The 12,336-nt window shown below is 39.2% G+C and overlaps 2 protein-coding genes across 3 annotated transcripts in view; one reads left to right on the forward strand and one right to left on the reverse strand.

Moving 5' to 3' along the window:
* The window catches only part of LOC112639830 (protein FAM136A-like), a 76,909-nt gene that overhangs the window by 28,659 nt on the left and 35,914 nt on the right, over window positions 1–12,336 (forward strand). The gene's annotated exons all lie outside the window — the stretch shown is intronic.
* On the reverse strand, window positions 9,800–11,974 carry LOC105252681 (zinc finger MYM-type protein 1-like). Its single transcript, XM_025414982.1, has 2 exons — window positions 10,871–11,974; window positions 9,800–10,787 (listed from the first exon to the last, which is right to left on the reverse strand). Exons 1-2 carry the CDS (start codon window positions 11,653–11,655, stop codon window positions 9,800–9,802), a joined length of 1,773 nt encoding a protein of 590 aa, XP_025270767.1. The 5' UTR covers window positions 11,656–11,974.

Below are 12,336 nucleotides of genomic sequence, written 5' to 3' on the forward strand. Positions count from 1 at the left end.
GTTGATTTATGTACTATATTCCATAATGCACTTGCTTTAGCAAATGAAGAATTATATAATTTCTTGTATCTAATATTGGATAGAGCTGCACGTGCATCTGTAGTTGCGATTAAATTCAATGTATGTGACATACACTTATATTGTGTTGGTAAAGTAAAATCTTCGACATCATCGTCAAAATTATTTAGAAGTTCAAATTCAGATACAGTAATGTCTTCTTCAATTTCGTCGAGTGAAAATATACGAAATGCTTTTCCAAAATTTGAAGCATTATCTGTAACTGTCCCTACGATCTTATCGACAGATAATCCAAAATTTTGATGCACATTAAATAGCATTTTTGTTATTTCGATGTGCGTGTGAGCAAATTTCATACGGCGACATGCCAGTACATAGGATTTTCTTCTTAAGCTCTCATCGAGATAGTGGCAAGTAATTCCCATAAAACTTCGGTTTGTACAACTCCAAATATCTGCAGTAGTGCAAACAAACTGGGCTTTAGAAACTTGCATTTTTATTTTAGTAATGGTCAATTCAAATTGTTTTTCAACTTTCTTTTTAAAAGTTTTTCGTGTTGATAGCTCAACATTTGATAAGCCCGATATAAGATTTTTGAATGAAGGTTTTTCGACAGTTGCAAGTGGTCTCATTTCGTCAATTATATACGATAATACAAGTTTCATAACCTAGACAAAAATATACAACAGTTTTTATTTATTTATATTTTTATATATATTTATATAATTGTAAAATTCTATGTTGAGTATAATTTTGCATACCTGTTCTTTGAGACAGTGTTCTTCACTAATATACTCTGTTTCATCAGTTTTGGTTGCTTCGCAGGTACTGAATCGAACACTTCACATGATTCTGAGAATGCATTTTTGTGTCCTGCTTCTTTCTTTTGTAAAGCTTTTTTAAATAATGATGGATGTTTTCTCTGTATTAAGAAAAAAAATATATATAAGGAGAGGAGAGAGAAGAGAGAGAGAGAGAAGAGAGACATCAAATTATTGAGAAAAATGTGTCAGAATAAATATATGAGACATTATTTAGCTAACATTCTAAAATAAGATTTAAACTTTATTAGGTAGATTAAATGTTTAGATATAAATATAACTTTTAATTTTCTGTGCTACTTTTAAAAAGATACTTGCCTTAATATGCATATGAAAATTTCCTGTTGCATTTAATGCCCCACTGTATTTATTTTTACATGTCACACATTCAGCTATTACTTGCATCGAATTTTCTTTCTTATTCTCAGAAATGTCGGAAATTATTTTAAATAGTTCTCCATCTAAGATTCTAGGAGTTGCAGACATCTTTATAAATTAATTAGCAATATTTTGCTAGCAATTTTTAGGTTATAACTTTTTTTAGCACTATTTTTCGAATTACATCTAGAATATTTACATAGGGCTACCAGGCTAGCAAATGGCTCCTTCACATAGAATACGGAATACGGCGAATACGGAAACACTTATCGTGCAACAAAAGGCGAGTGGCAATCAACTTTTCCTTAAAAGCGAAAGATTGATGAATGTCAAAACGCATCTTTATATCATGCCGGGTCTACAATGAGTCGGTAGTCGGTAGTCGTAGTCTTAAGTCTTATGCGGGGTCTACAATGGGAGTCGTAAAGTCGTAGTCGTAAGAAATTGACCAATCACAGTTGAATTTAGAGAAGAATATTCATTGTGATTAGTTAATTTTTTATGACAACGACTTTACGACAAATACGCGGTTCTGACAAATAGGCGGTTCAAAAATAACCTTCAAAAAGAGACATACGTTTTCCGCTAAAAATAAAAAATATACGAAAAATGTATCTGAAATTGTATCTGAAAAACAGTTCAGATACTGTGTTTTTTGTATCTAGATACAGATACAAATACTACAATTCAAATATATCTCAGATACAGCTTAGATACACAAATGTATCTCTATACGTGTATAGATACATGTATAGAGATACTACCCAACACTGGTGTCAGGACACGTCCGAACACGTTCATATACGTTTAGGTCGTCACAATGCAACTGTCAACTGTAGACTCTGATCTATGCTGTGTGCTACAGTGGCGCAGAGCTTGTAGCGCGGCGGAAGTTTATGTGGTAGCCAATTAACGTGCTGTTTTTTCGAGAACTTTTTAAGAACTTCTGATTTCTGAATGCATTCATTATGAACGTCTTCTTTGGAAGACGAGAAGTTTTAAGAACTTCTGATTTCTGAACGCATTCATTATGAACGTCTTCTATATCGATTATAAAATCAAAGAATATCTCGTTTAATTTTTAGTTTATAAGAAAAAGTTTTTATTACCTATTTTCTATTTTTAAAAAAATAGAAATGGATAATGAAAACTATTTAAATGGAAATGTAAAATAATTTTTGGAAAATATATTTTAAATACAAAATACAAAATAGGCATTTTGCATTTTGCATTTCCATTTTAAATGTTTCTATTCAAATAATGTCCATCTCTGTGCACGAATTATCATTACTTAGCTCACTCGAGTTTTGCTGTTTCGATTTGTCGAGGTAATTTCGCTATTTACGTCCGCGAGATGACAAACGTTGACGTCATGTCTTTTTGTCGCGTTTTACCGTAAGCGGAACTTAACTCATTCGTAGCTTCTGGGGCCGGCGATTTTTATGATTACTACTAGATTCTTTTACTTCGTTCGTTATTTGACGTGTCGCTTCGAGCGCATTCACAATTTGGAAGACCTCGGCGAACGTTGCAGGTTTCTTAGCGACGATTTCGTCGCACATTTCACGAGATCCATGAAGTAGCTGCTCGGTTAGCATCCTATCGAAAAATTCTTCATACTCACAATGTGCTGCACCTTGTCATAGCCGTAAGGCGAAACTAGTGATCGTTTCCTCGCTCTGCGTGATATGACGAAATCTGATGCTCTCTGCGTATTTATTCTTAGCTCGATCGAAATGGGAGATCAAGATTATCTTTAATTCCTCGTACAAGAGCTTTTCAGGTACTCGTGGATTGATTAAAAACTTAAGAGCATCGTTTAGTTCTGTGCCCATGTGGACATGTGCATAATTAGCATACTGATTTGAAATTTTACTTAGCTCAAGCGCCAATTCGAATCTCTTAAAGTAGTTAGCTACCAATGTGTGCGCGGATGAACGGTATTCCGATATTGTAAAATGTGGTGTTCGTGATTGTGTCGTCATCAAGGGTCCAATGCTGCTCGTTTTGGTGTTGATATTTGCGATTGATGCCTGGATCGCATTTACCATCATGGCAGATATCACTTGTATAATTTTGACGAGATAAGTTGTGACATTTTTTTTTCCAACAATCTCACTTCTGGCACCGCTGTTAAATCTGTATCTTACTTGATAACTATTTGAACAGAGATTTAGAAGAACTCAATAAACGGCCCGCGTGAATAAGTTTTAGCAACTTTTATTTTTAGACACATTCCCGGCTTACATACATATCGCAAAAGCGACACACATCACACAGAGAGAGTACGACAGTGCACGCTAGTTCGTATTACTTCTTGTCGATAATGCAGATTGTTCTCAATATCCTACAATTATAGTATTATTATCTGTGGAAATATCTGCAGTATAAAGTAGATATAAAGTGAATCCGAGGATATTACCTTGAGGTATATTAGCTTTTATTTGGTAAAAGTACGATTTTGCTTCTTCATGCTCTCCACCCTAAAGCTACGATCAGTGAGATATGATTCTAAAAGACGACAATAATTTTCAGTAGTATCTTTCTTAACTGCACACGCATCGGCAGAATGGTGTTCCGGTATGCTTATGTGACGCTCACTGACGTCACATCCACAAGCGAATGGCACATGTATGCGGACCGGCAGCGAGAAAATGGGATAATAGAGTAGTGGGCTTCCATGTTGTACTGGAGCTATCGTTACTATGAGGTGTCCGATAGCCCTTTCTCTCGCTTGACGCTCGGATGAGAGAGTGCGAGCGAGACAATCATATACCGCGCTATTTCTATACGTGTATCTTGTGCTCTAATATTGATATACGTAATTTCTTTTCTTTCTTTAAGAAATGCATCTTAACCGCGTGCACTAAAGCATTCATTCTATTAAATTAAATAATAATTAAATTATATAAAAAGGTAAAATTTAATGAAGTAATAAGTTCTTGGCTATGTGCGCGCTTCGCGTGTGTGTGCGTATGACATCGGCCGTCCACACATACATACCGGACACCATTCCTGTCGGTGCAAAATCTTTGCGACGCCGTCGCCCGCCTCGGGAACGCCGCTCCCGAGGAGGTGGCGTGCAAATTTGGCGGTGTCGGTAATTGGCGGTATCGGGATCTCAAAATGGCGGTACGGTATCTTAAAATGGCGGTAAAGTACGGTAACCGAATCTCCCAGAAAAAAGGAGGTAGAATATGGGCGCCAGGCGCGGTATTTCCGCGCCACGATATCGAAACGGTAACGGCAAGCTCAATTTATGGCAGAGGGGCAGAGTTCTTTGCGAAGTATTTATCGTAAGGGAGAGAGAGCGCTAGATTATCGTTGGGAGAGAGAAATGACTACTCAGTTATTTTGTTCACAATTAATTACATATATTGTAACGTTAGAATACACACAATGAACAGTATAATCGATTTTGCTATAAGATAGATAAATTTAATATAATCCAGATAAGTTTGATATAATAGCGATAAATTTAGTATAATAACGGTAAATTGAATATAATAGCGATAAAGTTTAATATAATAGCGATAAATTTAATATAATAACGGTAACTTGAATATAATAGCGATAAAATTTAATATAATAGCGGGAAAGTCGGCAAATATACCGGTAAATATACAAGAACGTAAGGCACGAGATAAAATAATAAAGTAAAGCAGATAAATTTCGAACTATAACGGTTATCTTATAAATCGCGGAAACAAAGGACACGTTATAACGGCTGATGCGAAGGTCAGATACAATACTCTCAGAGAGGCTACTTGAAATATTGACTCTGAGTCGGCAATAAAAGAAAAGAAAAAAAAAGAAACGATATTAAAATAGTTTTCGCCTTTCAGTAATGACGGTAATCGAAGGCCGTGAACCTTAGCGGCGAAATCTCTACCAAACTCGAGAACGAATTACGTCTGTTTCGGCTCGTACGCCGAGACGTTCGTCTCGCTAACAAATTTCGGTATAATTCTCAATTAGTTTATTGGCGGTAATCCACGTAATTAACGGTAACCAGTGTACGGGGATTTTACGAACAGACGATTATACGCGGATGGTTTACGAACACTCCTGGAGGCGCGAGCCTCGTGCTCAATATCGATATAAATCGAACCTGAATTTTCACACAATGGTGACGGTAACTTCTATGCTCAACTACAATTAACGGTAAAGAACAATAGATAACGACGAAATAAACGGAATTTTAACCCGAAATAGACGATATACGGATTTTAATAAAGTTCGATATAACTCGAATCGAACCTTTTCTTACGGCAATTAACGGTGATTTTCGACAAAGTCTTGATGAAAAACAAAAGCTTTCTTTAACGGTAGTTTCAAGGAGGTAGACGGAAATTGTTTACCCGATGTAACGGTCGCAGCACGACCTTTTGGTTTCGTTAACAATATCACAACATCCGCGTAACGGAAATTTCGAACAAGCGGTACGTTAAATACTTTTCGGCGGAGATTTCGCGCAGGACAATATTCTTGCAGAGCCGTTCTCTTAATCTCGGTAACACACGCTCGCGAAGAAATTACTCGCTCAAATCCCGCCTTCCGGTATGCGATATACTCGATCAAAAATCGCCGCGTCACGCTCGAAGTATCGATACAAGAAAAATGTTAACAGAAACGATACAATTCTAAACGGTACGGAAACGATACATAATACTACGGACTGTCGGTACGAACACCCCTGAGAGGGACAATTCCGCGACCCCGGTGACAGCTGGCGTCCGATAATTACGGTACAAGTTTTCAACTTCTCGGTAATTTTTCTTTACGGTACGATAGCCGCCCGGTGACGGTATCTCGATACGATGACACCAGCTGATCCCGGAGTAATTTTTCTAGTCGGCTACCTGTGCGACGGCTTACAATTAGTGTTGGTGGCGGCTCCCTCAGGGTTGTCTCTTCCGGATTCTAGTTGCTGTGCACTGGTCACTAGCTCACCATACAGTGACGATCTTCGTCTGTGCTCGTAAGGCCCTCGAATCCCGCGCCGATCTTCCGCGCATCTTGTCGATTTCGGGGAAACGGGGTTGATTCTCCGCCCCCTCGAACATTGCTGCTGTTGTACGGCGTTGCCCTTACGCAGGGGCCCAGTACTTGTGAACGACGGTAATTCGTGATGCCGATCCTCGGGGACGTGGTCGGCTGGCCAGGCCGTCTCCGCGTCTCCTTCCGAGATTTCTGTTTTTCCAGTCAGCTGCCTGGAAAGTTGCCTTCATCACCGTTGTCTGTATTTGCTGCCGTTTCTTTTACAATCTGAAATAATGCAGATTCAACTTCCAATTACATTATAACACACCGCGGTGGCGCGGGATCTTACTACTTGACCTTATTCCTGTGGTATCCTCGGTATCCTCGGTATCCTCAGTATCTTCAGTATCCTCGATGTCTAGCGGTAGCTTCCTTTACAACTTGTCGATCTTGCACGCACGCACGGTAGCCGTATTCGAATCGCGGGTCTTAAATTTCGCTAAAAAAATAGGGCTAAACAATTGAATAATAACCAACGGTAGTCTCCTCTCAGGCGCGAGAGACGACCCGCGCACGCTGTTTTCCTCGGCAGGGAAACCGTGACGGAGCTCAAAAAGCGTCACGTCACAGCATATACTTGAGTCCTTCGTGCTTTGTCGAAGGTCTGCGGAACAGCAAAGCAGTATTTCCTGTCTTCGAATCTTTCAATGATCATCGTTATTCAGTATACTTGATCTAGAGTGCTGATTTCGGAAACCGAGTTGATGATCAGGCAAGTTGATTAGAGGCTTTAGACGTTTGTGAAGCAATTTTTCGAAGAGTTTGGAAAATGCGGATAGTAGAGATACAAGTCTGTAAGATGTGACCTCTTCAGGTTTATCAGGTTTCTTGATCATAATTATCTGAGCTATTTTCAAACAGTCAGGAACATACTCGAGACGTATATACGCATTGAAAATATAGGTAAAAAGCACAATTCTTTTTCTAGATAGTTCTTTGAGTATTTTGTTAGAGATTTCATCAGCACCAGGAGTTTTTCTTGATTGATATGTGTGTCTATTGCCTTCGCTACCTCCAGTAGCGTAACAAACTTGAGTTTAGCATCACAATTGTGTGCTTTTATACAACATTCAACTGGGTATCGTGCATTTGAAACACTCTATACAAATGACGAGCAAAAAATCTGTCTTATCTTGATCAGAACACATCCATTTGTCATGTTCATCTTTTATTGGAAGGATTCTGACATTTGAATTTCTGTGTTGTGTTACGTCGCGGCTCTTTCGAGTACTCGGACTATGCGCCGGACAGTGCCGTTATTTTAGGAGCTCGACTCCTAGGGATTACCCAACGGCTAGGGTATCTGGACGATGGATTTCTACCTGCGGGATGGACCGAATGGGCACGAAAAAATTTCCCTGTCGGCTAGTTACCGATAGTCGCGATGTTACTAGAACTACCGACTGATGGTGGTTGTTGATTCGAGAATCTTACCGATCGTTTGCCGATTATGGAAAATCTCGCACGGTAAAGCTGGCGGGGATTGTGCCGTCCACGAAGACCTTAATCGGATCGGGTAGGGAATAATAGTTTACACCTTGCCGTCTTAAATCTATTATAAAGTTAATATAGGCCGATGTACATTTGTCGCAATCGAAGGAAAAGAAATTTGCTAAGTTACGAGAACAAGCCGTGCAATGGACGCCACTGTAGGTGGTACTGTCTATAGCAAGGTGAACGTTGAAATCCGCGTACGGGTCCTTAATGATATTATCCGAGGTTATGAAGCAAGAAGTGCAATAAGGGATTAGATGGGTTCGGTGTGCGAATCCGGAGATGTATGTGCAACGGATGTTTCGAACCCTTCGGCGTACTTCGTCGCGGACGGTTTCGGGATTCATGTGGATATAGTCTAATTTAGTAAAGACGAGATTATAGTTTTATAAATTTATTTATAATTAATAAGTTACAAGATTGAAGGAAGATTAAACACTTGTAGGACTGATATTATTCGAAAATAATTTCTTTGATTCCTTGCTAGACGAGGGAAAACTTGGGGTCAGGTAGCGGAGGTCTTAGGGGCAATAAAAAAAGGGTTGCCTCGTCTGGGAGCAATAAAAATGAAATCGAGTGGTCCCCTTTTGTTTCCGGTCTTCCTGTTTGAGCGTGTTGAGTGCAGAATTCGTTATGTGAAAGTTATTCTAGTATAATAGCTTGATCCGCAGTTCCCCAATGTTCGGGGGTACTAGCCCCGTACGCGGTATGCAATACTTCCGCGCGAAGTTGGAGATACCGGGTTCTCCTTGGGTTTCCTGCTGCGTATTCCAAGGGCGGTAGAAACGGGCTGGTATCTATTATCTTCAGTTCACGCGGCCACGGAAAATATTCTATCGTCTTAATTCTGATGTCTTTCCTTAGGGTCTTAGGTTCTTTTATGGTCGCGAATCGAAGTATGCTTCGTATTCAGGGTCAAAACCTATTCTTTCTGTTCCCAACAAGTCGCTGTGTCCTCTTGGGTAACAGGGTCGTATTTATAATTAAAGTACAATTTGCGCGCGTGGTATAGGTGTCCGCCTCTCCTTGCTTTGGGCATCTACAGAAAAGATTATATTAATATAATTGCGCTGGGTTCGACCATAGGATTGTGACGGATTTCGGGAACAGCGTGCGATTGTTCGCACCGAAGTTCCCTCAAGGGAAGGAGTGCTGGATGTGCTGGGTATTAGCACCAAACAGCGGATTTAAGAGGCAGCGAATAACCGTGCTGAGAGTAAGCACCGTGTTACCACTAATCTCTGATGGTCGAAACCAGGGTTATTGAAAATGTTGTAAGGTTTACTCCGAATCTTAAGGAGATACGAACAAGGGGCTAGTTGTATTTAATGAACATCGATATATGTATGTATATGTTTTACAATTTTATTTACTTACGATGGTAGTGTTACAAGTGTCGCTTCGGTTCGAGAGCTATCGACGCTGGATATAATAGTATAAACGGTAGTAGTATCGCAATCGAGAAATAGTAAAATCACAATGAATTGTCGGAAATGGTAACGAAGTCGGAAATAGAAACATGATCGGAATGGTAATGTAGTGGAAATAGTATCGCGGGTCTGAGGAGCACTTCTGGAAGAGAAGTGGCTCGCTCGGCGCTCGAGATAGAAGTGCTGATTTTTGGGACTGACTCGAGGTCCCTTGGTTTGTGCGGGTCAGGGATGGAAAGGGTTGAACTCGTGGGGGTGTTTTCCGGTGGTGGGGGTGGCGTCTTGGCCATCTCTCGGCGTTTTCATGAACTAGCTTGAGGATTGGTCGGTAACATTACGTTTTAGCTTAAGACGGTGTGGTCGAGATCTGGTATCGGTACATTAATTAGTCGTATTTATCTGCAGTGGGTAAAATTTTTAGCGCGGGGGACGTAACAGTTGCCTTCCAATGAAAATAGTTTAAGTCTGCATTAGCAAAAAGATTTTCTAAATATGCAGTGACAGGGCTGGCGGAACAAGTACAGCCCGAGTGGTGACCAGGATTGTTGACCGGGGGGGAGGTCCCTCCAAAAATTTTAAATTTTTCAATAGCAGAAATACAGTTAAACAGTTTATTTATTTTTTGGACAATGCAAATACCGTTGTACGTTTTACATTTCGAGCTATAAATTCGTCCATTAAAATTTCAATATCGAGTTTATCAGTTATGTCGTTGTATATATGTAATATTGCTACATGGTTAAGTCGATCTTGCAACATTGTTGTTCTCAGATAATTTTTTAATCGCCGAAGAACAGAAAAACTTCTTTCATTGGTGCATGACGAACCCGGGATTGTCATTAGCAATTTTATAAATTTGACATAGTCGGGAATGAGCCCCATACTCCATTCGTTTTTGCGTAAAAAATTAACAATTTCCCTTAAATTTGATACTTTAACATTACTTCTGCTCGTCAGATTCAAAAGCATATCCCTATCGCTGATAAGTCGATCTTTTTCAAAGTCGTCTCCATAAAAATTGATAATTTCTGTAACATTTGTAGATTCGCCAACGGCAAAGGCTTCTAAAGATTTGAGAAATCGAGCTGCTTCCGTATCAAAACGATTGTTTAAAGATGTCAAAACTCGGTCGTAAATTTCAAAATATATTTTGCGGTACATTTCTTTCGGAGTTTTAAAAACAAGATTCTCGGTATTGCTCGTATCTAATCGCTTTGGAATTTTCCGTTGACGCGGTAGCTGTGGTTCATCAATATCTAATTCTTTTACTCCGTCATTGCTTTTCTGCCAAATTATTTCGAATTTGGAATCGCGAGATACATTTATATAATACATTACTCCCTCGATTTTTCGATACGAGTCATTCACGCTTAGTTCCGAGTTCTGAAGGTCTTTATTCAAAATTTCTATCCGATCAAGTAATTCAATTATCATTGTTAAAAAAAAGAAAAACTCAAAAGTTCTCATATGTTCAAAATATCCTGATGCTTTGGCCGAGACGATGCTGTCGACTTCACAATCTGTAATCCGCTCCATGAAAAATTTCATCAGTGATTCGTAGTTGGCTCGGACTGTTTTCAGAGAACTTATTCGCATGACCCACCTGTAACATACATTCGCAAATACATGAGCTGAAACTGCTGAAAATTCTGTCTGTATAAAACTGAAATTATGCGATCAAAATACCTGGTTGGGCAGTAGGCGGCGAGGGCAAAGTTTTTATTCGTGGAACTTTCTGATTCTGATTCTCTTTCTGACTGGAGTTGTTGAAATTGCGAGATACGTTTCGGTGAATCTTTTACAAAATTGATCATATCTTTTACTACTCCTATGAATTTTCTTGTAGCTGGAACTCCTTCCATGGCATCCTGGACCACAAGATTCAGGTTATGGGCATTGCAATGTACATATAAAGCACGAGGTTCAATTTCCCTGAGTCGAGTTTGCAAACCAGTTATTTTTCCCGAAACATTCGCTGCTCCGTCGTAACATTGGCCTCTAAGTTTTGTAAGTGGCAAATTGAAGCGAAGAAAAACATCTTGGACGATTTGGAATAGAGTTTCGGCCTTCGTGGAAGACGTGGAGTAAAATCCGAGAAAAAATTCTGACGACACAAGATTTTGTGAAACAATTCTCAAACATATCGATATCTGTTCGATCTTCGACAAGTCAGAAGTTTCGTCCAAAAGTAACGCACAGAATTCTGCTTGTCTTATTTCCGCAAGATTTTCTGACATAACTTTTGCAACCATGAGTTCTAATATTTCGTTTTGCACATCATGATGTAACCATTTGTGGCCATTCCGTTTCAGCCACGATTCCAGTTCCGATACATCTTCTGCGCGTGCTTTTAATATTTGTATAAAGTTCGAATTTTCATCGTTATTGATGCCACGCAAGGGCAGCCCTTGTTTTGCTAATACTTTTAAGGTACTGAAAATTTTTCGCAGTGCTGTCCGGTGATTCATCATTTGCTTTTCTGTTGCACTTGATAAACGTTGAATAATGTTTACTGTCTTCAGTTTTGCTAGAGCTTCAGTACTGTCTATGTGTAATGAACTTGTTGAATGTTTCTTGATTCTGGACGTAGCGTTATGCCAGGTGTTAAATCCTGTGTCGACTCAGGCTTCCTTTGACTTCAGAGCGCGTGAATCGTAAGACAAAATTAATTTTTTCTTCGACGCTTCAGTACAAATAGTGCAAATTGCTTTCTTATTTGGATTAAATTCAAGCCAAGGATTTGCCTTCTGCCACCGTGGAAATAACACTGATACTGTATAATAATATTGATAATAATATTTTTGTATGCATTATTTTGAATGCATTGTTTTTGTTTGCATTATTTTTTATTTTATGCAATATGCAATTACTTACGATTTCGAGTCACATTTGCACAATTTTCTTGATTTTCATCAACTCTTCTACATTTAACATTTAGATCTTCGTCACTGTTTGAGGTTAAGATTGATTCCACGTCGCTTCCACATCGATTGCGTTCGCTTAGCTGAATAGGGCGAAGAGCATTGGCGGTGCTTTCTTCGTTGTCTCTCTTGCTTTGATGTCTCACTTTGATGACGAACTTATCCATTCTCTCGACATCTCAAACACCGGTTTTGTTCGCTTCACTATTGTATTGCTTGTCACGTGACTAC

The sequence above is a fragment of the Camponotus floridanus genome, unplaced genomic scaffold, assembly GCF_003227725.1.
Source record: "Camponotus floridanus strain SB8 unplaced genomic scaffold, Cflo_v7.5 scaffold92, whole genome shotgun sequence".
Taxonomy (NCBI): domain Eukaryota; kingdom Metazoa; phylum Arthropoda; class Insecta; order Hymenoptera; family Formicidae; genus Camponotus; species Camponotus floridanus.